The 25183-nt window shown below is 42.4% G+C and overlaps 1 protein-coding gene across 18 annotated transcripts in view; it reads left to right on the forward strand.

Moving 5' to 3' along the window:
• obscnb (obscurin, cytoskeletal calmodulin and titin-interacting RhoGEF b) overlaps positions 1–25183 on the forward strand; it is a 61388-nt gene that overhangs the window by 24287 nt on the left and 11918 nt on the right. For 6 of the 18 annotated variants that reach the window (XM_061693146.1, XM_061693148.1, XM_061693149.1 and 3 more), the window contains exons 34-68: positions 264–530; positions 1084–1350; positions 1448–1714; positions 2160–2426; positions 2593–2859; positions 3163–3429; positions 3669–3743; positions 3860–3934; positions 4846–4923; positions 5060–5326; positions 5763–5837; positions 6527–6601; positions 7105–7179; positions 7376–7453; positions 10209–10475; positions 10812–11081; positions 11855–12121; positions 12741–13019; positions 13133–13390; positions 13620–13886; positions 14784–15056; positions 17047–17313; positions 17467–18015; positions 18506–18796; positions 19473–20783; positions 20917–21198; positions 22131–22212; positions 22299–22420; positions 22494–22691; positions 22771–22803; positions 23534–23632; positions 23803–24021; positions 24299–24332; positions 24412–24464; positions 24945–25043. In XM_061693146.1, the coding sequence (XP_061549130.1) occupies positions 264–530; positions 1084–1350; positions 1448–1714; positions 2160–2426; positions 2593–2859; positions 3163–3429; positions 3669–3743; positions 3860–3934; positions 4846–4923; positions 5060–5326; positions 5763–5837; positions 6527–6601; positions 7105–7179; positions 7376–7453; positions 10209–10475; positions 10812–11081; positions 11855–12121; positions 12741–13019; positions 13133–13390; positions 13620–13886; positions 14784–15056; positions 17047–17313; positions 17467–18015; positions 18506–18796; positions 19473–20783; positions 20917–21198; positions 22131–22212; positions 22299–22420; positions 22494–22691; positions 22771–22803; positions 23534–23632; positions 23803–24021; positions 24299–24332; positions 24412–24464; positions 24945–25043 (7920 nt within the window). The remainder of the gene's footprint in view (positions 1–263; positions 531–1083; positions 1351–1447; positions 1715–2159; positions 2427–2592; positions 2860–3162; positions 3430–3668; positions 3744–3859; positions 3935–4845; positions 4924–5059; positions 5327–5762; positions 5838–6526; positions 6602–7104; positions 7180–7375; positions 7454–10208; positions 10476–10811; positions 11082–11854; positions 12122–12740; positions 13020–13132; positions 13391–13619; positions 13887–14783; positions 15057–17046; positions 17314–17466; positions 18016–18505; positions 18797–19472; positions 20784–20916; positions 21199–22130; positions 22213–22298; positions 22421–22493; positions 22692–22770; positions 22804–23533; positions 23633–23802; positions 24022–24298; positions 24333–24411; positions 24465–24944; positions 25044–25183) is intronic. The other 12 variants (XM_061693147.1, XM_061693153.1, XM_061693154.1 and 9 more) reach the window with 12 other exon arrangements.

Here is a 25183-nt window from a genome sequence, read left to right on the forward strand (position 1 = left end):
CTTTACTTTGTCAGAAAGTGAATTTCTAGCCTATATGCTGTCAGGAAAAAGTTAAAACTGGCCCAACGTAAGACATTCACTTTAATTGTCTGTTATTTAGCTGTAATTTAGATTTGCAGTGGGTGTTTTTTAATGTATTGTTGTTATGATTCAATGACGTCATGCTGGTATTGATGGGGTATATCCAATATGTGCATTTACACTGCCCTCTCATTGGCAGATATCTGATATATATTGATATGAAATCTTTTTTTTTTGTGCAGCATTACCGCCATCCTTCACAGTGAAGCTGCAGAGTCAGGAGGCCGACGAAAGATCCGGGGTTACTCTACGTTGTGAGACCTCTAAACCTTTAGTACCTGTGGAGTGGAAAAAGGGAGCGCGGGTGCTGTCATATGGAGAAAAGTACCAGATGAAGCAGCAGGCGTGTGTCAATGAGCTCCTCATCAGCCAAGCGGAGCCCGAAGACAGTGGAGAGTACAGCTGCGTATGTGGGGAACACACAACCGTAGCCTGTGTCAAGATCAAGGGTATGACTACTAAATCTGTAGACATGCAGACTTTAAATAGTTAACCGGCGAGATAAGTCAAACTCAGTTGCTAACCAAAACAGTAGCAGCTACTTAAGCACCTAAACATCCTCTAGAATAAAGTGTTGAGTCTTATGACATGTTGTAACTGTTTTGTAAGGGTTAGGGTTAGGGTTCTTATGTCATGTGGTGATTGTGTCTTTAATGGGATTCCAATCCACAATGTTGTGTGTATTCTTGTTTATGTTTTTGTGATTTATTTGTCCTGCTTAATCTGCCTCGTTTTTGCCATTTCTCCACAATAGTCATTTTTATTTAGTTGTCACTTTTACTTGACATAGTAGTCCAAAGCTTTGTTAGACGCCAACATTTGTCTGCAGTTGAGTAAATAAGCACCCCTGGCCACCATTTACAGAAATAGGCTAATCTGAATTTGTTGGGTTGTGTAATCCATTTCCATGTGGAGTTTGAGCAACTGGTGTTCTCGATGTTCATGCTTCTATGTCAGTATTATTTCATGTTACTTTTAGTAAGCTATTATTTAAATCCCCAGCATTACCAGTGACCTTCACAAAGAAGCTGCAATGTCAGGAGGCCGAGGAGGGATCCGGAATTACACTACGCTGTGAGACATCGAAACCCGAAGTCCCATTAGAGTGGAAGAAGGGAAGACAGGTGTTGAAGTCTGGAGCAAAGTACCAAATGAAGCAGCAGGGGTGTGTCAATGAGCTGCACATCAGCCAATCGGTGCCAGAAGACAGTGGCGAGTACAGCTGTGTGTGTGAGGAGCACACCACTGCAGCTAGCCTCACCGTTAAAGGTAGAAGGAAGACTTGACAGCCCCTCACGGGTTGGGTTTTTTAAAAAAAATGTTAAAAATGTCGTTGATGACCAGTTGAAATTGAAATTATGTTTAGCGCAACCAGTGACCTTCACAAAGAAACTGCAGACTCAAGAGGCCGAAGAGGGATCCAGGATTACACTACGCTGTGAGACATCAAAACCTGGGGTCTCAGTGGAGTGGAAGACAGAAAGACAAGTACTAAAATCTGGAGATAAATACCAGATTAAGCAGCAGGAGTGTGTCAATGAACTCCACATCAGCCAAGCGGTGCCAGAAGACAGTGGAGAGTACATCTGTGTGTGTGGGGAGCACAATACTGCAGCTAGTCTCACTATTAAGGGTAGGACAAAGATTTAGTCATTTTTCTTCTAGCCTTTCTCGTACAGTGGAATCTTCGAAGTAAAACGGCCAAAGTGTTACCATTTGGAGTTCAAAGCCAAAAATATGTCTCAAAAGACAACAAAACTTGGACTTCAAATCATTGCCACGCATGCTAAAGGTTTATATTTTGCTTTTTTTATTGGCTTTTTCTGTGTGATGTTGCCACAAGTATATCAGTTCAAGGGGGGACTGGTTTACCCTTTTTAATTTCGTTTTATTCAGTGGTTAAAACTGTAAAGTCAATCAGAACCACGGAATGGATTGAGTTTTAGACGCCTTAAGATAACTTTGGAGGTTCTGCTATACATACTTTGTTGGCGGGGTCAACTCACTAGAATATGTTTTTGTGAATTCTATTTTGAGATGACATGTCGTTGATTGCTGACCAATTTAAAAATGTTCAGCCCAACTGGTGACGTTCACAAAGAAGCTGCAGACTCAAGAGGCCAAAGAAGGATCCAGTGTTACTTTTCACTGTGAGATGACTAAACCTTTAGTTCCAGTGGAGTGGAAGAAGGGAAGACAAGTGCTAAAGTCTGGAGAAAAGTACCAGATGAAGCAGCAGGCGCGCGTAAATGAACTCCATATCATCCAAGCGGTGCCAGAGGACAGCGGAGAGTACAGCTGTGTGTGTGGGGAGCACAGTACTACAACAAGCCTCAACATTAAAGGTAGGAGAAAGACTTGACAGTTACTCAGGAAATATATATATATATATATATATATATATATATATATCAATTGCTCATACATATTCTGGAGGGTAACCTCCGGCATTATTTCTATATGTATGCCGTTTAATGTCATTGGCTGCTAACCAGTTAAAAATATGTTTAGCCCAACCAGTGACCTTCACGAAGCAGCTGCAGAGTCAGGAAGCTGAAGCGGGATCCAGTGTTACTCTTCGCTGTGAGACGTCTAAACCTTTGGTCACAGTGGAGTGGAAGAAAGAAAGACAGGCCCTCAAGTCTGGAGAAAAGTACCAGATGAAGCAGCAGGCGACTGTGAATGAACTGTTGATTCATAAAGCTGCAGAGGAAGACAGTGGAGAGTACAGCTGTGTTTGTGGGGAGAACAACACTGCAGCTAACCTCACTATTATAGGTAGGGCGAAGCTTTAGTCACCTTTATCCAACGTTTCTCATACATGGGACTCTCAAAAGTCAAGCATCAGAAAAGTGGTACAGTTTGGAGTTTTCATCCAAACCATTGCCTCAAAAGATTCAAACCATCATCATGCATGCATCATGCAAAAATATTTAGCTTTTTTTTTTATGATGCCACCCCAAGAGTTACTGCGATGGCAATTAAGTGCACATTAGTTTAGGTTTTGTTTAGTTTTATACAGCTGTTTTCTATTTTGATATGACATGTCGTTGGGTGCTGACCACTTAAAAATATGTTTAGCCCAAGCAGCGACCTTCACAAAGAAGCTGCAGAGTCAAGAGGCGGATGAGGGATCCAGTGTTACTCTTCGCTGTGAGACGTCTAAACCCGGCGTCCCAGTGGAATGGAAGAAGGGAAGACAGATCCTTAAGTCTGGAGAAATGTACCAGATGAAGCAGGAGGTGACAGTGAATGAACTCCTTATTCATAAAGCAACAGAAGAAGACAGTGGAGAGTACAGCTGTGTGTGTGGAGACGACAAAACAACAGCGAGTCTCAAAATCAAAGGTAGGAAAATGTGTTATTTAAAAAGATCTTGCTTTTTGGTCTTCTCAGATGTCAACTGTAATTTAAACATCTTATTATGGCAGATCTAACTTCATTTTGCCCTTTTGTTGTCTGTTTATTGACAATAATTGCCTGATGGTGCATTTCTGGCCTTATGTTGGATTAGGATGGAAGTGGCTCATGTTTTTTTCCCATCTATTTATAATGACAAAGTAGGTGACAAATTTGTTTTCTCTCAGCGGTGAAGCTGGCAGCTTCCCTGACAGCCGCGAAAGTGGAATCAAAGAGGCTGGAAATTAAAGAAACTGTGAAAGGTATTTGTATGGAAGGAAGGTGGCACTTTAAGTTGCCAATTGTGCTGGTCTCGTGCAGATTGTTTTAACTGGAGGCAGTTTTCTGCTATAATACTTGTGTGCTAATTGTATTTCAGCCAGTGAGACTGAAGCAACGTTGGTAGTTGCTAAGGACAAGCAGCAGAAGCAAGAGATGCGTGAAACAGTAGAAGGTACGTCAGTCCATATGCATTTTTGTGTAGTCAGTGTTGTGCATCATGGTGGTCTGTTGAAGTGTCCCCGTGCGTTATATATATATATTTTTTGGCTACGCTTCTGCATATGTGTGTCTTTTTATCACATCAATTGTCTTTTATGTACAGTATTTTAAATAGTCGATCTATGGAAAGCTGATTCACCATTTCGTCAATATCCTTGATACCCAGCTTGAGGTGCTAGAAGACAGTGGCGTAGTACTCATTTTGTCCTCACTAGTTAAGTCAGTGCACTAGAAGAACGACTGTCTTACCAGTAATGTTTTTTTCCTCACTACTGCCTTCCACTAATGTATAACATTTCTGCACACGAGTAGGACAACTTTGGCATACTAGTCAGATGACTACATGTTACACGTGAAGCAAAACTGTGCATTAGTTGACAGCCATGCGCTCGTAAAATTGTATTATATCACTAGTAGCACACAGTTGTCAACTAGTGCACAGTTTTCCCACACTAGTAACACATAGTTGTCATACTAGTATGCCAGTCAAAGTGGACCTATTAGTGTGTAGAAATCAACTTTCCCCTTTGAAATTCATGGAAATGCCATTAATCCATTCCAACCCCCTCAAACAAAACACTAAGAAAGCTAAGATACATGAAATACATGACGCAAGGAGGAATGATGTTTATGCGGTGTGAGAGAAAGCACAAATGTTCTACTAGTGCGTCCTAGTTGTCCCACGAGTGTGCTGAATTGTCTTACGAATGAGGATCATATTGGTCTGTTTGGTTACCCACTGCAAGGAAGCTGAATGACTGGCAGGTCCTTGTTGTCTTTTATGTTGTCAAAAGTTGTTGGCGCCATGACACAAAGCTAAGCAGTATTTCAAACTGATGTTCCAATAAATGTTTAATTTCATAGTTGTGACACTGCAACAGACGACAGAGATCTCTAAAAAGCAACTTGTAAAACAAGAGACTCGGGAGCTCAGAGTTGAAGGTAAATGTTGAGAAATGCTATTGCTGAAATACCAAAAACAAACGTCTGAATGACGACCAGTCCGGGGTGTACCCCGCCTCTTGCCCCGAGCCAGCCGGAATAGGCTCCAGCTATGGCAGTAATCATTGTATTTCAGCTCAACCAGTGACCTTCACAAAGAAACTGCAAAGTACGGAGGCCGACGAGGGATCTATGGTTACACTTCGCTGTGAGACTTGGAAACCTTTAGTCTCGGTGGAGTGGAAGAAGGGAGCGCAGGTCCTGACGTACGGAGATAAGTACTGGATAAAGCAGCAGGCGTGTGCGAATGAACTCCTTATCACCCAAGTGGTGCCTGAAGACAGCGGAGACTACAGCTGTGTGTGTGGCGAGCAGACAACCACAGCCTCTGTCAAGATCAAAGGTATCGGTTGAAGAGATCGGCTTTTTATGTGCACTTTGTGCAATGGTCTTCATGGTCGTCATGTTTCAGTTTGCTTGGAACAGCTTTTTAAGGGGACTTTTAAATTGGGCTAAGCTAGTCTGCACTGTTTGGTTCAATCTCTCCTCTATCATCTTACGTAGTCGCTAGTTTCCTTGGTAGCACAGTGCATGAATAAGACTGACTGTGTGATGTGTCCTTGTTGTCTTACTGTAGGCCGGTAGCTAGAAAAACAAAGTACAATTTCCCTTCAAAATTGTGTCTAAATTGCTGAAACGCAAAAAAAACCCAAAAAAATCACGCCAAATTATTGTGCACTAATCAAATGATGATTAATACATGATTTTTTGTATGTTTAATGATAAAGTCGGTAATGAAGTACAGTACTTTACAGTATATGACTATTATTTCCTCCCAGGCATCAAGCCACCAGCTTCCCTCCCTGTTGCTAAAGTGGAAACAAAAATACTGGAAAGTAAAGAACATTTTGAAGGTATTAATGTTAACATGGCTTTCTATTGTACATACGATATATATCGTTATAGCGGACAGCTTTTTTTGTGTGGTTTTTTTGCTGTTTCTGTGCATCTACTGTGTTATATTCTCAGTGATGTGGCTGAAATATGCGTAGTATACAGATTTGCCACTTGTACTGGCTACATGTGTTATCGTTGTCTGTGTCTTTATGTAATACTGTATTCAAGAAGGCCAAAGCTTTTAATGTGTGGCAGGAAATAACAGGAAACAGTAGAAGGTACTGGTCATTTTACTTCCTTTAAAGTATAATTTTTATGGCTCAGCTTTTGCTAGTTGGTACAAAGTATCCATGGTTTTCTATGACGTGCTTTGGTGGATGCTTTCTTGTCGCTTTAGGTGTTGGCAGTAATTTCCAAATGAGATTGCAACATTAGGTCAGAGTTGGAAGTAGAAACTAAAATTACAATCACTTCTGCAACTGTGAATGCTGAGAAATGCCTGGATAATTTTAGGTTTTATATGTTGATATGACTCTTAATATCTGCTAATATGTGTTTCATGGATGTGTTAAAGCCACTTGGATCTTTTTTTTGTAATGCAGCTTTGTGACAGAGTTGAAACTTGGAACATATTAAAAAAAAAATTATGTATACTGTCGTAACAGAAAAGAAGATAATGTATATATATGAAAATTGTTTCCTGTAGTTGTGAAGGCCCCAGCTTCTGTAACTGCTGCTGAGCTGGACTCAGAGACACTGGAAACTGAAGAAACAGTGGAAGGTACAGAGGAATGATGGCGCTGTGTAAAGTCATAGTAATGACTTTTGTGTAACCTTGTGCAGTTCTGTCTCGTTTTTTTTTTTTTTTTTTTCGTTTTTTTTGGTTGTCTTGTATCGGGTATGTCAAATGCTGTTTATAAAAGAACAAAATAGTTTTCCGCTTGTCATTTTTACATGTGTGTATTTTCATATTGCTGTGGTAGTTTCCAATTGTGTTGGTAGCATGCAATTTGTTTGTGTTTTGTATTTGACAATTTGTTGCTTTGCTCAGGTCTTGGGCTTAAATTTTGCACAGATGCTGCTATTATCCATATATGATAACGAGCAACCCTTTATTGCTCAGTGACTGTTTTTGTCAATGTCTTTATGTCTCAAAAGTGTTCTCTGTCAATTGACTGTCTGTTGTCGTACTAGAGCGGCTCCAACTACCGGAGACAAATTCCTTGTGTGTTTTTTGGACATACTTGGCAAATAAAGATGATTCTGATTATATTTGCATTTCAGCCAAAAGGACTGAAGCTACATTGGTAGTTGATAAAGACAAGCAGACGAAGCAGGAGATATGTGAAACAGTAGAAGGTAATGCCAGTCCATGTGCTTTTTGTGTAAATAGTGCCGTGCATCGATGTGGTATATGGAAGTGACTGCATGGATGCTGAATGCCTGGCCAGGTCCTCGTTGTCTTCTGTGTTCGCCTCAATAGTTGTTGGCTGTCTGGCACAAAGTTAAGCAAATTTTCCAACAAATGTTCCAATTTTCTGTATTAATTTCATAGTTGTGACTCTGCAACAGACCAGAGAGACCTCTAAGCAGCAACTTGTGGAACAAGAAAAGCGAGAGCTCAGAGTTGAAGGTAAAATAATGACACTGCACCGCTTTAGTTATTTTCTCAAATAGTGGCCTACTCTCTACAGTATGTATGTGTCGTCCGCTTTAAAAAATAGCACACCTCAAATAGACACTTACAATACTTTTACCACGAGACCCACGTGTGTCAATGTAGGCATCGTTGCCACAATACACTCTGTCCTCAGGGAAGACATGGTCATCATTAAAGCGGAAGGTTACCGCAACATTTTACGAATACAGTTTATAAAATGAGCCTTTATTCATTCCAGAATATAGAAATTCTGGTATTACAGGATCAAATTAAACAGTAGCTAAGCATTTGTACAAATATCCACACCTAATATTCACAACAAGTATTCTCTGCAGTGAAATAGATAAATGCCCGTAGCCACTATATGACAAAATTTGGTAAAAAATAATGTGAGAAACAGAGTTGCCATTTAATGGCTTTTCATGCAGAACTTTTGCTGTTGTCATTGAATGAAAATGTAATTACGGTCACCCAGTGGTTTAATGCGGGCTCAGGCTCCGTACTCTGGAATGTTTGACATTTTGAATGGGGGGCATGTCTCAGGGTTGGATCGCGAGCTTCCAAGCGCCTTTGAGCAAGAGACTGAAAACCAAGTTGCTCACGATGCTGTGTTATACAATCGGAAGTCCATTTATGCTGATTGACAGGTTCTTGTTTTGACAGCATTGGTTTAGATGAATTGTCTTACTGTTACCATTGCTGCCCATTTTTTAGTATTGCAATTGCTCTGACGTTCTGCGATGATGAGCTTCTCTGGCTGTGGTCCTTTGTGGATTCAAGGCATTAAGGGCGTGACCTTGGGGTCTAAATTGTGCTTCAGTTCAAACCTTGTAACTCATGAGGTGCCTCCAGCCAAAGGAAGGTCTGAAAGTTTGTTCTGATCTTAGATACGAGTAAATCCTGTGTTTAGTTGACTAGAGAAAGGCTGGGTGGAATTTGTAATGTGTGTGTGTATGAGTGATCATACATTTTGTCGCGTAAAACAATCATCCACTTTGTGAGGTAAGTTCAAATGTACTTTGTAGTATTTCTTAACTGGCACGAGTCTTCATCTGGTGCCCAACCTGAAAGTGATCACTCCACACGTGGTATATTTTTTTTATGCATTCACCTCCAGCGCTTCCAGTCACATTGCTGCGAGAAGTGGAAAGCCAAGAATCTGACGAGGGACGATGTGTTACTCTGTTTTGTGAGCTTTCTAAGACGGGACTTCCCGTCGAGTGGAAGAAGGGAACTCATCTCCTGAGTTGTGGAGAAAAGTACCAGATGACACAAAGTGGATTCCGTTATGAACTACAGGTCTTTGATTTAAGACCTTGTGACATAGGAACGTACTCTTGCTCTTGGGAGGACAAAACAAGCGCCGCCTTCCTTAAAGTCAATGGTAGGATGGACTCATCTCTGGGATTCAAGCTGCCCATTTCAGTCTTTTCATTTTCTCTCCTCAATTTCCCATCTTCTCCATCCCTGTTCCCAATTCACATTTTCTGGTCATTGAATTCTATCCATCAGCTCTCCCAGTCACTTTTACAAAAGAGCTGGAAGACCAAATCGCCGATGAGGGCCAAAGCGTGGCTCTGCAGTGTGAGCTCTCCAAACCTGGTGTCCCTGTTGAGTGGAGGAAAGAAGAACTTGGTCTTTGTCCGTGTTCCAAGTATGACATTAGACAGACGGAGCACACCGCCGCGCTAGTAATCCACGCCGTAGACAAAGACGACATGGGCTGTTACACGTGCGACGCTGGGTTTCATCAAAGCACAGCACATGTGGCTGTGAAGGGTATGATTCCCATTAAGAGACTACTCTCTTTGACCAAAGCGGGGTACACACATAAATTGATAACTGTCGCGTGTGTTGTTATTCTTCTCATAGCGTGTGATAAACTTCGAGATGACAACACACCGCACACTTAAAGACCTGGCTACAACAAACAAGAGTCTCATCCCCCAAAGCAGAAGTGCATTCAAATGTGGCGTAGTACACAGACAGACCAATGAGTGGAAAAAGACTTTGCTGCACTTGCAAGTCAATGTACCACTGTGTAATTCCTAAATAAAAAACAACATTTTTTTACGCACACAAGCAACATATTTCACATGCAAATATGACCAACAAAACAGTTTGCAGAAGCTGAATTGCATTTTTCAATGGCCAGGTCGACCACCTTCAATATACCTGAATACCGATCCGAATGCTTCTGTGTGTGCACATTTCATTTAAAAATGTGAAATACTAACATGTCATCATGGAGCTCATCAAAAATGTATTTTAACAGTAAACACGATTTTTGGTGAGTTAATGAGGAGCTAAGAATAGACAAGAATGTGGCACTCCTGGAATCAGGAAAATCCGCACAATAGGCACAATTGAATTTGAGCCGCCAGCTGTTAAAGCTGGCGCGGGTGGGCAAGGGGAGTTGCAGCCTATCGTCCAAAGTTTACGGTAGTTTACATTAAGTTTGTATTATTCCACTTCCCTTTATTACCCCTTGATTGTTCAGTTCCATGTGACAATCCCAAAAATATTCATTATGTTTAATATTTGAGAGTAGCGGCCTGAGCCCTGAATACACCTCGGACCACATATAATCAACCTTTGCTGACTCAGTCAGAAGGGGCCAGATAATTTTTATGCGCGTACCCTACTTCTGACTTTGGCTATGTTTTTTTTTTTGCAGCAGCAGCAGCAATTACCGCAAATACTGTGTAATCATTTTCTTTGTTTGTAGCCCAGCCAGTGCTTTTCAAAAGTCAACTGCAGAACCTTGAGAGGCAGGCAGGGGAGAGTGCGGTTCTCCGCTGTGAGACCTCAAAGCCCGGAGCGAGTGTGATCTGGAGACACGGTGATAGGGTGCTTGCATCCAGCAGCAAGTATCGCTTGAAACAGGCAGGGACCCTTGTAGAACTCGTCATCTATAAATTGCAGGGAGCGGACTCGGGAGATTACGTCTGTGATACGGACAGTCACAAGACCTCAGCCACCCTCACTGTGCAGGGTGGGCCCTTATTTGGTTTTCGTCTTGTGTGCACTTCTTTTATTCACACCTTTCGACTCACTTTGTCCACACTTGCGCATGAATTCAACGATCTCATTTCCACTGATCCTGTTTTGGGCTGTCTTGACTACATTTGAAATGTTCAAATGTAATTTGCCCTCGCACACGTGTGGAATTCACTTTTCTTGGAGCACTTCTACCTAACGACAAACACTTTTGATTTCCTGTGTTTGATCACTCATTTCATCCCATCACCAATATTAACACACCTTCCTTGTTATGTATTTTCCAAGCACTTGCTCAACCCCAAACATCAAGTATCCATCTCTTGAACAGAAGTGAAGGTGTCCATCGTGAAATTCTTGGAGAGCTGTGTGGTCGGCCAAGGCGAGGACGTCCACTTTGAGTGTCTAGTCTCACACGAGGACGTGCAGACAGCTCAGTGGAAACTCCAGGACATCCCGCTACAGAATAATGAAATGAATGTTATTAAGGCAGAAGGTCCCACACACAGTCTCACACTTCGGGGCGTCACCGAGGCGGACTCGGGCACGGTCACTTTCTCGGTGGGAAACCACACATCCACGGCCTCGCTGACAGTCAGAGGTAAGGAAATATTTAGCTTGTCACAGCACATGCACTAATACTTGATATTTGTCAGACACGTCTATATCACCCTTCTTCATCCTGGATGGTGGATACTCTTGGAGACATGGTGCTCCTAATCTTTGACTCATTCTTCCTTTCTCACACACACTTTTCCTTTTAGAAATTGCTTATGAAACTACGTCTAGGTTCTGCTGATCAACCTATGGTTATATAATTGTTCAATTTTGTTTTGAATCATTAGTAACATAACATGAAGTTTGTTTTGTTAAAATAAATGTAACAGTTTTCATTTTAGCCCTTTTTTTGTTGACAACTATTATTATATTAAAAAATAAAAATAAATTTAAAAAATTCAACATCTTATTCTTTTCCTCCCACTTTAAATATGAACCCACTACAAATGCTAATCCTAACCAACCACAAAACGTTGGCTAAATTAGAAACTGGTGCTGCTATAAGAATTGACCAGTGAGACTGTGCAGTAGGAAGGAGGGATTTAAGATGGATTGAGCAGGCATCTACGTTTATTATTCATCTGATACGTTGACTTATTTATCGATGACTTTCTATGTAGATGGGGATGAAATTAAGCTTTTTTTTTTTTTTTTTTTTTTTTTTTTTTTACACCCAAATCAGTAGATGCTAAATCAGGATTTCTGATCACTGTAGTTAAGACAACATTATGTGTTATAGAGGCTGTATTTCCATCTGGGAAAAAAAAAATGCAGTATGATCCATTCTAAATCAATCACTATGGTCTTTTCTGGCAGCTGTGCCTGTTTTATTCAAGAAGACTCTTAACAGCCAAGAGGGCACCGAGAGTGAAAAAGTCATTTTGTCCTGTGAGACATCCAGCCCCGACTGCAAGGTGTCCTGGCGGAAGGGCTCAACTCTGCTCGCCCACGGGGAGAAATACAGCATCGAGCAGAGCGCCGCCACTCACACTCTTATCATTCACAAGCTGAAACCAGAGGATAGTGGGCAGTATAGCTGCGACACGGGTGATGAGAAAAGCACTGCTACTGTCACTGTGAAAGGTAAATCAAACTATTGATTGATTACAAGAGATCCTCGGTTTACGACGATGTTCGGTTCCGATGATGGCGACAGAGCCGGAATTTGTATGTAAATCAGAAATCGCAACCTACGCTAACGCAGTAGTAAAATCATGTCAGTAGATTAAATATTTGTATGAAAAATACTTTTCACTTTTAATATAATTTTAAGTATGGTGGTAAATGCATGAGTGTCTCTTTTCATGTTGCTTGCATTAAATAAATATTTCAAAAAGACCTCTAGGTCATAAATATAAAATAATCAAATGGTAAAAATAGTAAGCACGGTGCTAACTAAGGACCCCTTGTTAGCCCCTGCTGTTCAACTTCCACTAACAACCCAGGCTAAAGCTCCTCCCAAAGATCTCAGTCGAGCCATCTTGTGAAATCTTAGAGCTTTTCAGCAAGAGCATGAAAATCACGAATAGGGGAGTTTTTCAGAAATTAGCTGATGATAGGTTCCAGAAAAAAAAAAAAAGAAAACGCAAAAAAATCTAAATAGGTGAATTTGTGTATAATGAACCACAAAGAGGTGAGGGTTCACTGTATATTTATTTATTTATTTGTTGTCCTTTGTCACTGACCTCCCATTTGTCCCCAGAACACGTACGCATCCTGCGGGAACTGCACGACATTACCGTGCAAAGCGGGCAGGATGCCGTCTTCGAGGTGGAGTTGTCTCACACCGGTGTGACCCATGGGCAGTGGTGGCTCGCAGACAACCTCCTCCAGAGCAATGATCTGAACCAAATGACCAGCGACGGCAGAGTGCATCGCTTGGCTCTGAAGATGGTGACCACTGATGAATCGGGAGATGTCGCCTTCGTTGTCGGTGAAGAAAAAAGCGTCGCTTGTCTGCTGGTGGAAGAGAAACCAAAAGGTAAAGGACAGAAACGACCATACTTGACTTGGCAAAGGGAAATGCTGCTGAATGATCAGTCTCATAAAAATGCAAATCAGCATTATGACAATGCACATTTCTCATATTTCCAGTGCTCATTGTAGAGAAGCCGCATAACACGGCGGCATTAGAGGGGGAAACTGTCACCCTGGCTTGCACCATCTCCGACCCCAACGTGACCGTGATCTGGATGAGAAACGACGCGGCCATCAAAGCAGGTCTCAAGTACGACCTGAAGCAACACGGAGCATTCCAGCAGCTTCGCATACACGATGTGCTGCCTGAGGACGCGGGGACGTACACCTGCGAGACCGGAGATGATCAGTGTGACATCACCCTAACTGTGAAAGGTAAACAATAATAGTGGATGATGACCAATCTAATTACGTAGATAAGAAAAGATTTACATGGCTGATTAATTTCACACTTGATGGGTGGGCAGGCACTTCACAGACTGAACCATTTGTACGCAAGTCAATAAAATGTAAATTTTCTTTGACAGGTCTCCTTTAAAGGAGCTCAACTGCAGAGATCATCCATTTTGGTATTTCCTTCTCTCCTGTTTTATCATCCCACTAGCTGCCCCAGCATTCTTCAAGAAGGAACTGAAGAACCTGGAAGCCATCGAGGGCGACGACGTCACCCTCCGCTGTGAGCTCTCCAAGCCGGGAGTCCGCGTGGAGTGGAGGAAAGGTGGCCTGGTTCTTGCACCTGGTAAGAAGTATGACATCTGGGAGGAAGGGTGTATTCAAGAGCTCTGTATCCGGAACCTGGCTCCGGACGACAGTGGTTACTACACCTGTGATGCAGGAGATCAGCTCACCACCGCTTCTGTCACAGTGCAAGGTAGTGTATTGAAATACTGTTTGATCTGTCTTTTGTGTTGTTTTACAGGAGTTCCTTGTTTTACGACTCTACCAACATAAGAGGTTTCAAAGTTACAAATGGCCCGCAGTGAAGTAGTTTGCACTGCACTATAAAAATATGTGGTCACGTGGCACAAGGAGATTCTCAGTAATTGCTGGACTTACCGGTTTTCATTTTATTGTTTTATATTAATGGCCTTAAAGTCTTTTCATGCAAATATTCATTATTTATGTATTAATTATAACGTTACTACAACTGATATAAGACTGCACAAATTCGGATTATGTGGCTGCCATAGAAATAGAACTCTGTTGTAAACCAAGGTGCCCCTGTCCTGACCTTCAAGTTTGTCCACAAGGTGGTGCTACTTTTTACCCAATTCAAAGCATGAGGCAGAATTTCATACCTTTTTACTGTTTCTTACAAGTGTGCCTTGCTACTGAAATGATAACTGTTCACTACTGACTTGGATAATGGTGTGCACTTCCACTGTTTGGGTAAATATGGCATCTAATCAAGACAATACAGTGGAACCTTGGTTTATGACAGTCCCGACGTACTCTGTTTCAAGGTCTCGAATGACACGCATTGGCGGCGTAACAACACATCATAATTGGGCACGAGAAGGCAGATTCAGTTACCGCCGTACTTACTGTTTTTCCTTGGCTTGTTTTGTATTTATGTCCTTGAAGTGTTTTAACACCAAGATTTACTGTAATTATGACTTTAGCATAGGATAGTGATCGGCTATGTTGCGTCCCGACTGTGTCGCCATTGTAGGAATGGAATTCCGTCGTAAACCGAGGAACCCCTGTACTAGTGTAATGAAAATGGATAGGCTCAAGTTGTGCCTATATCTTTATTTTCGCTCAACAGTGAACGACGTCTACATTGTGTGTGGTCTTAAGGCCGTCGACGTTTTTGTTGGGGAATGGGCAACCTTCTCTTGTCAGCTGTCCGGCCAGGCGCCCGGCAAGGTGCAGTGGTGGCTGGACGGCAGTTTGGTGAAGAGCGGCTCCTTTAGCGAGATAGGGCTGAGCGAGGGCAACGTCCACACACTCACCTTTAAGAACCTGGCCACAGATGACTCGGGCACTGTCGTGTTCAAAGCTGGCAGTTTAACCTCAGCAGCCAAGCTCCTTGTCAAAGGTATCGCTGTACAAAGTGGACATGAACATGACAAAAATCCTGCCGAAACTGAAATAAATGAATTAAATTATCGTGGTTAATCTATTTTAAATATAAGAATATCCAAGCCAGTCAAATGCCCCAGAAGTGGTGGGAATTTGGAATTCAACCAACATTTTGGGGGAAAATATGCCTCAAAAGTCACGAGTTTAAAGCATCATCTTTTATGATGTCACGTGAGATGTCAGTACATCTAATGATGACTTCACCTCAGTACACACATTTTTAACACTTTAACCTTGCTAACTGGCTCATTTCATTTCACATCACAATCATACAGTCCGTGACTCAGCTAATCTGTATTTTGAACACACACAAGGATTTGAATGTATTTGAATATTGAACAAGTTTAACATCTACAATTGTTGGCCCCCGACCGTTTTCTGAGAAGTTTAGGAAGGAAAACTCACTCTTAACCCACCCCAAACTACAGGATAATTGCTCAGAATAATTTTTTAGAGACATCCGATAATCGAGCCTTCGTTTACTTTGATTGGAAGAGAGAAAAAAATGCTCAAATGAGGATTGAGGCATGCAGGTTTTGATTTTTCTTTACCTTTTTTTTCCTTTTGTGTTTCGATTAAAAGAAAAATGGAAAATGAGGAACAAGAGAAAAGTATGATGATGACCAAAGAACAGAAAGTGGGATTTACTGTGAGCTTGCAAAGCTTCTGGCTGCAATATGAGCAACACAATTAATTAAATGTCAATTACAGTACATGAGCCCACACATTTTATCAAGCAGATGCTAACAGAAATGATCCACTGTACAACAGTTATGTAACAAAATTATATTAGGTGACAGTATCTGCAAACGTATTTCTGTTGGCTCTCATTACACGTTTGTCAGGGGTCTTCAAAGGATGATAAATCTTTCTTTTGGTTGTTAAGTTTTATTGTTGAGCAGTTAACATTGCTGTATAGTTAAAGTTACTTAAAACATTGCCTGTTCAGTTTGCAAAGTTTTTTGTTTTTTTTTGACTGAAAAAAATAATTTTGATTTCATTATTTTATTTGGTGAAAAATGTTTTAAAATTAGAACAACTTGGAAGGCAACCATCACAGAACGGATAGCTTTTAATTTTGGAGGTTACACTTTAAATCTGCAAGTTGTTGTCAATTATTCTTTTACAGTTCGTACAATTCTCTATTCGATGTATCGATTGTTATTGAGTGTGCTTCAGTATGCATGAGCTTCTCATTTTATATATATATAAAAAAAAAAGGTACGGAGTTCATATTCATGTCATAATTGAAACTACAATTCCTTACAAATAAAGAAATAAAGCATATTATACAGTTACAGTCTATATGGGAGGTGCTTAGTAACCACAAAACATTTATCTTCACTGGTAAGTACACTGACTTTAAAATGAGTTACAATACGTGTATTTATTCAGGTTTTTAGTGTCTAGAATGTGTTTGGAGTGAGGGAGGGTTTAGGTATTAACTTAAATTCTCGAACCATGCAAGGGTGTCCGATATTCGCAGATGTTCACTTTTCGAGGGGCTTTGCAGAATGTAACCCCTGTGAAAGATTGGGATCTCCTAGATTTAGTCATTAAAAAAAACTAATTTGGAAAATACCTCCACCCAGTGCAGTGCTGCTCCACACATCCATTCTGGCCTGTTGCTTTCCATGACTCACTTTTACTTATTACACCATTTGACCAAATGACCCTGCCCTTAACCTGCAAACATACACCCCTCTCTAACATTATGTGACCCATCCTTTTGAGTTTAAACTGGACTCCATTGTCATTGTCGACTTTAACCATATCTTGGGGCACATTTTGGGCTTGTTGACCCCTAATAATTGTCAGGTCAATCCTTAATATCATTCACTTTAAAAGGTTTGGGGGTTATAAAGCCCACTTTTGGCATGTGCTGCACAAATACGATCAGTCTTAAGGCACCGCCCTGACCCTGTAACGCCTGACCTCAACCTCAGATCCCACAGTTGAAGTGGTGAACGACATGGAGGACCTTAGGGTGGTCGAGAACCAACCGGCCGAGTTCATCTGCCAGTTCTCGAGGCCGGTGACGGCTGAGTGGAAGAAAGACGGGCAGCCATTGCAGCCTGATGGCCGCAGGGTGGTAGTGGATCAGGACTGGACTGTGGCTCGCTTGTACATTAGCCGCGTGTGTTCCGGCGACAGGGGCGCCTACTCCTGTGAGGCGGAGGGGACCCGTGTGGTTGCTTCGCTTCATGTGGAAGGTGAGCTCTCCTCCACATGGAAAGAGCACCGGTCTTCAGGGAGTCTCCTACCTGTTAATTCTGTGGCGCTATCAACTAATCTGCTGCTTTTCGCCACAGTGTCCAAAGAACCATATCACCCATTTTTGTCTCTTATTTGTTCCTCCCCAACAGCCAAACCCATCTACATCGTCCAAGGCCTGGAGAATGCAGAAACCTTTGATGGAGGAGAAGCTTTGTTCGAATCTGCCTTGTCTCGCCCGGAGAACAAAGACTGCCAGTGGCTTCTGGATGGCAAACCGGTGAAGGACTCACCCAAAGCTGAGATTGTGTCCTTTGAGAGTGGCCGTCGTCACCTGCTCCTCCTCAAAGAGCTGTGCATTAGTGACAGTTGCACAGTCACTTTCAGAACAGGCACGGCGTCCACATCTGCCCAGCTCTCTGTCAAAGGCTGGCAGCTGGGCGTGAAGAGGCATCTGGAGGACATGGTGGCCGTGATCGGAGAAAGGGTGGAGTTTAGTGTGGAGCTGACCGAGCCCGTACCCGTGGCAGAAGTCATTTGGTACGCTAATGGAGTGGAACTCAAACCTGGCGACCTGTGGATCGCCAGGAACGATGGATGTCGTTATCGCCTCATCCTGAGGCAGGCACCGCTAATGCCCCAGCAGGAAATCACGTTCGCAGCTCGGGATGCTCTTTCTCTGGCCAAGCTCTCTATTATTAGTGAGTATTTTAATTGTTTACTTCACCTTTTTTTTTGTCATCATGTTGGAATTACTACAGCAATAGTAGTTTTTCCAGTGGGGAATACAGTAATCAAGAAACTAGCAATTAAAATTTCTGTAGAAATGGCATGTAAATTCCGAAGAGTAGACACTGAACTGAAATGCTGTACAGGTATGTACTGTAGCACATTTTAGATTATGAGACCGAAAAAAATTAAAAGCAAAATTCAAGGATAGAAGTAAATGTGTTTAATTTCTCCATTAATTTGAATGGTTTTCTGTCTTGTGGGAATTTGTGGAATGTAAAAAATAGTTCCTCGGATGTCCTGAATAAGCTGAATATTTTGATGGTTTGAATTGGTTGAGAAATGTGGAGGTAGAAATGCATCTAAATTGCTGAAAAAAATTCAGACAGCCTTCTCTGTGGTCTTTTATGAGTGAGAATCTACTTCTAATTCCTGCTGCTTTCCTCTCCACTTTTATCACAGCTGTACCTGACCCCCCGGAGGACCCTGAGGTCCTCAGCAAGACCAAACAGTCTGTCACCCTTTCCTGGTTCACTCCCCTACATGACGGAGGGAGTTCCATTCTGGGTTACAAAGTGGAGTTGAGGCTGGCAGACAGCAGTCTCTGGCTTCCGTGTCACTCAACTCTCGTCTGCAACACAGAGTTTGTGGTAGAAAATCTGATCCAGGCCACCGGCTACAGGTTTAGAGTGGCGGCCATCAACAGAGCCGGCACAGGAGAGCCTGTTGAGCTTCCTCAGACTGTGCAGCTGGGTGAGTGGATATACGTTTTAGCACTAAAATTTCTAAAGTGGATTCTACTTAAATCTACTATTTAAATCTGAATTTGTTAATGTAATAAACAAAGTAGATGCACCTCATTCATCCCAAATTTTTAACATTAAAGCCAGCCGCACACCAAGCAATCCACCTGAACTAGAAAGAACTGGACAATTGCAAACAAATTACGGCGACAGACCCGCCCACACATAAACACGTATTGCCATGGCCGCCGTAGCTATATTTCGCTGTTGGTGGAGAATACACAGAGAAAAGAGAGTCAAAAGAGAGGGGAAGACAAGGACCCCATGTAGCAGCTAGCCGGGCATCGGCTAGCTAACAAGCGGCTAGCACAAGAAGTCATGGGTGGAACTACATGGTAACCTCACCGGCGGCAGCGCCACGCCCTTTGGGACTACACTATAGTGTTTTTCAAGGCGGAAAAGTTCAATCAGTGTCATAGTTTTAGCTGCTATATTGTGTTTTTGTACAGTATTGATGCTTTCTATAATTGCGATGTGGTAGTGGTGGTATTAAGACTTGTCCCAAAGTTGTCCTCAAGTCCCCCATGAAAGCCCAGATACCAAATGCATGGTCCACCATTGCTTAAGACTGCATTCTTTGTGTGAATGGTGCCGAAGGTTTAATTAAAAAAGCTGTTTGTCTATAGAAACAGAGGTAAAAGAAGTCGAGTCGGAGCAACTAGGACAGCCCAGTCTTCCTCCAGAGGCTGCTGAAGAAGATCTACATGAACTTTGGGAGGCTTCGGCCAAGAAAAGGCGCATGAGTCGTGAGCCCACTCTAGACTCCATCACTGAACACTCGGAGGATGATAAAGGTGGCCAAAACAAAACAGGGAAGAAGGAGAGCAGTGCTTCAGAGAATGTAGAGATGAAGCCAGCAGAGAAGGAGCAGACCAAGAAACAGACAGAGTCTAAATTGTACACCAGCTCTGAGGAGTCCAGTTCTGGCAGTTCTTCACTTGTGTCCTACCTTAAGAAGAATAGCCAGCTTCAGTCTTCAGCTACGGTTGTGACCTCTGACAACCAGACACTAGCCACAGAGCGCTTCTTTAAACACTTCCAGATGTCTGACCAGACAACGGCTACAGTTCAGCGGACTGAAACAAAACACGTGTCAACACAGGAGACTGACATGCTGGAGATCAGCAAAGAAGACGAGCCTGAGCTCAGAGAAGCTGCCATTAAGATCCAAGCTGCCTTCAAGGGCTACAAGGCACGCAAGGATATGCGGCCCATCTTCAAGGAGGTCTTCAAAGACCAGACCAAAGAGCCAAATGGCACCATACATCTGGAATGTGTGGCAGAGGGTAAACCTGATAAGGTGCGTTGGCTGAAGGATGGAGAACAGCTGTCTGACGGCAAGCACCACCACATCGACATCTACAACGATGGCACATGTTCTCTGGTCATCACTGCCATCACCACAAAGGACACAGGCGTGTACACATGTGAGGTCACCAATAAGTTTGGAGTCATCTCTCACAGTGGTAAGGTCACCGTGGGAACGGTGAGAGAATCATCCGGGCGGCGTCCACTGACAGTTGGCTACAGCGCAGACAGCGAGCCTGATAGCTCGTCAGGGAGCGAGATGGACGAGTCGCTGAGACAGGCGAGCAGACGTCTCCGCCGGCTGCTGCGTACGCATCTCCCGCCGGACGTGGAGGAAGAGCCTTTTGTCAGCGCAGACGAAGGAGACCTCCGTCCTCCGGATCCTCACTCTTACCGTGAGGACGACACCTACATTTATATCCGCTTTGACACGTGGTCAGAGGCAGAGGTGGCATCAAAGAGGTTCCAGGAGATGTTTACGATCCACGGAGTACCCGTGGAGACCACTATCCTGGAGGCCGGACATCTCAAAGTAGAGCTGCGTATTAGGAAGTTGGGATACACTGAAGATGGTAGGGAAACGCCCACTCAAGAAAAACAACCTCCTGCATTCCTGTCTGGAGCTCCTGGTAGGAATAAGAATGTATCTCTTTTTTCTTATGATTATTCCACGTTGAGGGTCTACAAAAATTCAGTTCATCGTAAAGAGGGTAGCATTCAGTCAAACTATTTTGTGTTTGTACTGTTTTTTTCCTCCACCAGCTGCTCCCGTCTTCTTGACAGAGTTACAAAATCAGGACGTGCCGGATGGCTATCCTGTCAGCTTCGATTGCGTGGTGATCGGCAAGCCGTCACCCACTGTCCGCTGGTACAAAGACGGCAAAGTGCTGGAGGAGAATGACCACTACATGATCAATGAGGACCAGGAGGGCTGCCATCAGCTTATAATCACCGCTGTGTTGCCCACTGACATGGGCGCTTACCGCTGCACGGCGGAAAACAGCAGCGGTATTACGGCCACCAGGGCTGAACTCAGGGTTGACTGTGAGTTTAAGCATTTTATTCACTCACACAAGTGCTTATTTTGCATCGATAGGGGGCCCTTACTTTTAAATTTATGGCCTAGAGGAGTTTTTCAAACAAATGTTTACTGTGTTTACTTCACTACAGCATTAGTGTAGGTTTTTGATGAGTACTGCACATTCCGACTAGTGTACATTCTAGTGTATTTCAACACCATGATGACTTAGAGTGGAGCACTTCAGAATCAGAATCATCTTTATTTGCCAAGTATGTCCAAAAAACAAACAAGGAATTTGTCTCCGGTAGTTGGAGCCGCTCTAGTACGACAACAGACAGTCAATTGACAGAGAACACTTTTGAGACATAAAGACATTGACAAAAAAAAAAAAAAAAGTCACTGAGCAATAAAGGGTTGCTAGTTATCTGGTGCCCCATATCTAAAAATGGCCAAGGCGCAAGCCCGCACAAAGACAACATAGATTCTAATTTCCCTTGTGAAGGCAGCACTTCAACACCCAGCCACCGAATTACTTCGTGGGCCGTGTATGTGGCGCATGCAGCGGCAAACACAAATACTGTATTCCTCCCCCAACCACATGGATAACTTAACTGAGCAATTAAGTATGTACCGTTTATCAGACGCTAATGCTAATCTGTGCATCAGACAAAACTGCTTACACTTTGGCTTTGATGTAGTGTTTAAGACGGTGGCTGACCCATCACTTACTGTAAAAGTGGCCCTGAATCTTCACCGAACTTGGCTGCCGGAGAAACCCAGTATAGGGGCAGTTATTATGTTAATTAGCCCCACTTAGGTAACAGTGGGGCAAAATGCAGAACGGCCTTTGCCCCAACCATGTTCATGACAGACTTTGAGCTAACAAATTGTCATCGATATCAACAACCTGTACTCACACATACAGTATTAACTCATCATCTATCTACTCCATCAGTGTCTTGCAGCTCCGATTATGACACTGCTGCAGACGCCACTGAAACGTCATCTTACATCAGTGCCAAGGGCTACTTGTCCAGGTGATGTCACTGTGTTAACATTAAACTGTCTGATACCTTGCATCTGATACATTGATTAGCAACTGATGTTGTCATTATCCGAGCAGGGAGACTGAGACCTTTGAGTCTGTGACGGAAGATGATCAGTTGCCTCAAGTTGTAGAGGAACTTCACGATGTTCACGCCAGTCCAGGTTCACCAATGGCTAAAATGCAGCTCAGAGTAAAAGGTATACAGTACACACTCGAAAGTGTAATTATATTGTAGGGTTATGTAAGCGTCATGTTGTTTTTTGTTTCTAGGTTTCCCCAAACCAAGAGTGTACTGGTTCAAAGATGGCCACCCCTTGCGCGCCTCCGAAAGGATTTCACTGTTAGCGCAGCAAGACGTTCACACTCTGGAGGTCCTGGAGGTGAAGAAAGAGGACATGGCGGAATATTCGGCCTACATTAGTAACGCGGCTGGTTCTGCTTACTCCTCTGCCCGACTAATTGTTCTAAGTGGGTATGACAGAATATAAATACAAAATGAGACAGTGGAATGCTTATAAATATTGTGAACAACTGTTTTTTATTTCAGACCCAGGGGAGATCATACCACAAGATCTGAAAGGTAATTTCATATTCATTCGTTAAATTGAAGATGGAGAATACACATCTGTCCATCCGGCCATCCATTTTAAATACCGCTTGTCCTTTCTCAGCTGATTTTGGGGTTACACCCTGGACTGGTCGCCAGCCAATCACAGGGCACATAACAACAAATCATTCACACCTAGATATTTTCACTCCCTTTAGGTGTAGTGATATAAAGAGATTAGATTATTTTGAGGAAAAAACATTTATTTATAATTAGAATTATAATCTTTCCCCACATCCACAAATGATACACACAATGTTTGACAGGCAGCACAGTTTCTTTGATTTGGATTCTGGGTTGGAATCTCAGCTCAGGTGTATGTGTGTGTGTGTGCACGCGCGTGTATGTGTGTGTGTGTACGTGCGTCTGTATGCGGTTTGCATTTTTCTCCCTGTACACGCTGGGAGACTAAATTCTCCATGGGTGTGAATATGAATGCTTGCTTGTCTATACACAGCATGTGCGCTGCAATTGGCTGGCGACAGGTCCAAAGTGTATCCTAAAGTCTGCTGTTGAAAATGGATGGATGGAAAATGATTTTCAACAAAAGTTAATATTTTGCACATGACAGATGGCGTAGCAAGATCAATTCATTTCAAATTTGGCTTTTATCGCGTTGTTTTCAAAATTCTTATCAATATAATTCTTATTCTTATCAATATAACCTATGATTGAATAATTTATAATGAACTGTGTTTTGCAGACTCCCGGGAGTCATTGGTGCCACCACGTTTCTTGGAAAAGTTCAGCAACAGAAAAGTGAAACAAGGAGCCAGCATCACATTATCTGTCAAAGTTGAAGGTTTGTACACCACATGCTTAAAGGTTTATTATTTTGAAACACTCTTGCACTTTTTGGACTGTCTTGCAAATTCAAATTTGAATCTGTTCTCAATTGCCGTACCTGGATAGATATAGGTAAAGTAAATAAAATAAAATACAATGAATGTACACTCTGTATGTACTATTTAGGATCTCCCACTCCAATGGTCTCCTGGCTAAAGGAGGAGTCAATGGAGGAGGTGCTGTGGATCAAGCCTGATACCAAAGGATACAAAGTAGCGAGCTCAGGTAGCCAGCATAGCCTCATCTTGATGGACGTTGGAACAGAGTACACTGGTGCCTACACCTGCATTGCCACCAATAAGGCGGGACAGTCCATCTGTACCGCTCACCTGGAGGTGGATGACGGTAAGAAAACAAAAAATAAATCACCAACCAAAATATGGCCCGCTCCATTCTTTAATCTGACCCTCGGAGCATTTACATTATCTAATGTGGCTCTTGAGGATGAAAATTTCCCCATCCATAATATACAGTGTAACCTCTAAGAGTTGAAGACCCCAAAAGTGCTCCCTTAATTTACTGTCAGCCAACATTTTTCGAGAGAAATGTCTTAATCATCAAACAAAACTGGGAGTGACATCTTATTATTGTCATAATGTGTTCTTATTGTGTTTTTCCTCAGCTCCACCGCAAAAGAAAGAGACCAAAGCATCGGAGTATGTTTTTTTCAGTTTCTCTTCTAAAAAATGGCAAATGCAAATACAGGCAATGAACACATTTTATGTAATTCATCAGAGTCCTTGGGATTACTGTTAGTCCACCAGAGGAAGATGCAAAGAGGGGAAAGGGTAAGTATGACTTCTATACACCATAGATTTGATAATCCTATCTGCTTTATTAATATCACTTTAAATACTCTGTATCTTGAGCTGGAGTTACACTGCAGCTCCATGTGGCCATTTCTGATTTGTTGCCTGCATCAGATTTTTTTATTTTATTTTTTATTTTTTTTTATTTTTTACTGTCTCTTTTTATGTACATTTCAAGTGACATATATCCAATATGACTGTTTACACTGACAGCAACAGCTGTCAGATCTTCAATATGTACTGTATTGGAGTTTTACCCACTTTTGGAAAAGGCCCAGTTCCGATCTTACGATATCCAAGACCACGTGATTGTTTTTTCTCTGTACGATGCCATGACACATATCCCAAATGTGGCGCTTGAGAGCAAAAAAATAAATCAAATAAAAATAAATCACAATTGTGTGACTCGAACCATGCAGTGTGAATCCAAACTTATAGTGTTTTGCACTTTGTTTGAAGAGAGTAAAATGTCATACCTTGGAGAAGTCGGCTCTGAGGAATTCCTCATGAAACTCACCTCCCAGATCACTGAAATGGTATCGGCCAAGATTACACAAGGTGCGTTTCAACTGTATGTCATGGACCATCTTGTTTACGCAGTCAGAAGATGTAGCTGTATTGCATTGAGAAATACGAACAGTACACAATCAGATTTTATTATTTCTAAGTCGTTACTATTGTCGTACTCATACGGTAGA

Source organism: Phycodurus eques, chromosome 13 (assembly GCF_024500275.1).
Source record: "Phycodurus eques isolate BA_2022a chromosome 13, UOR_Pequ_1.1, whole genome shotgun sequence".
Taxonomy (NCBI): Eukaryota; Metazoa; Chordata; class Actinopteri; order Syngnathiformes; family Syngnathidae; genus Phycodurus; species Phycodurus eques.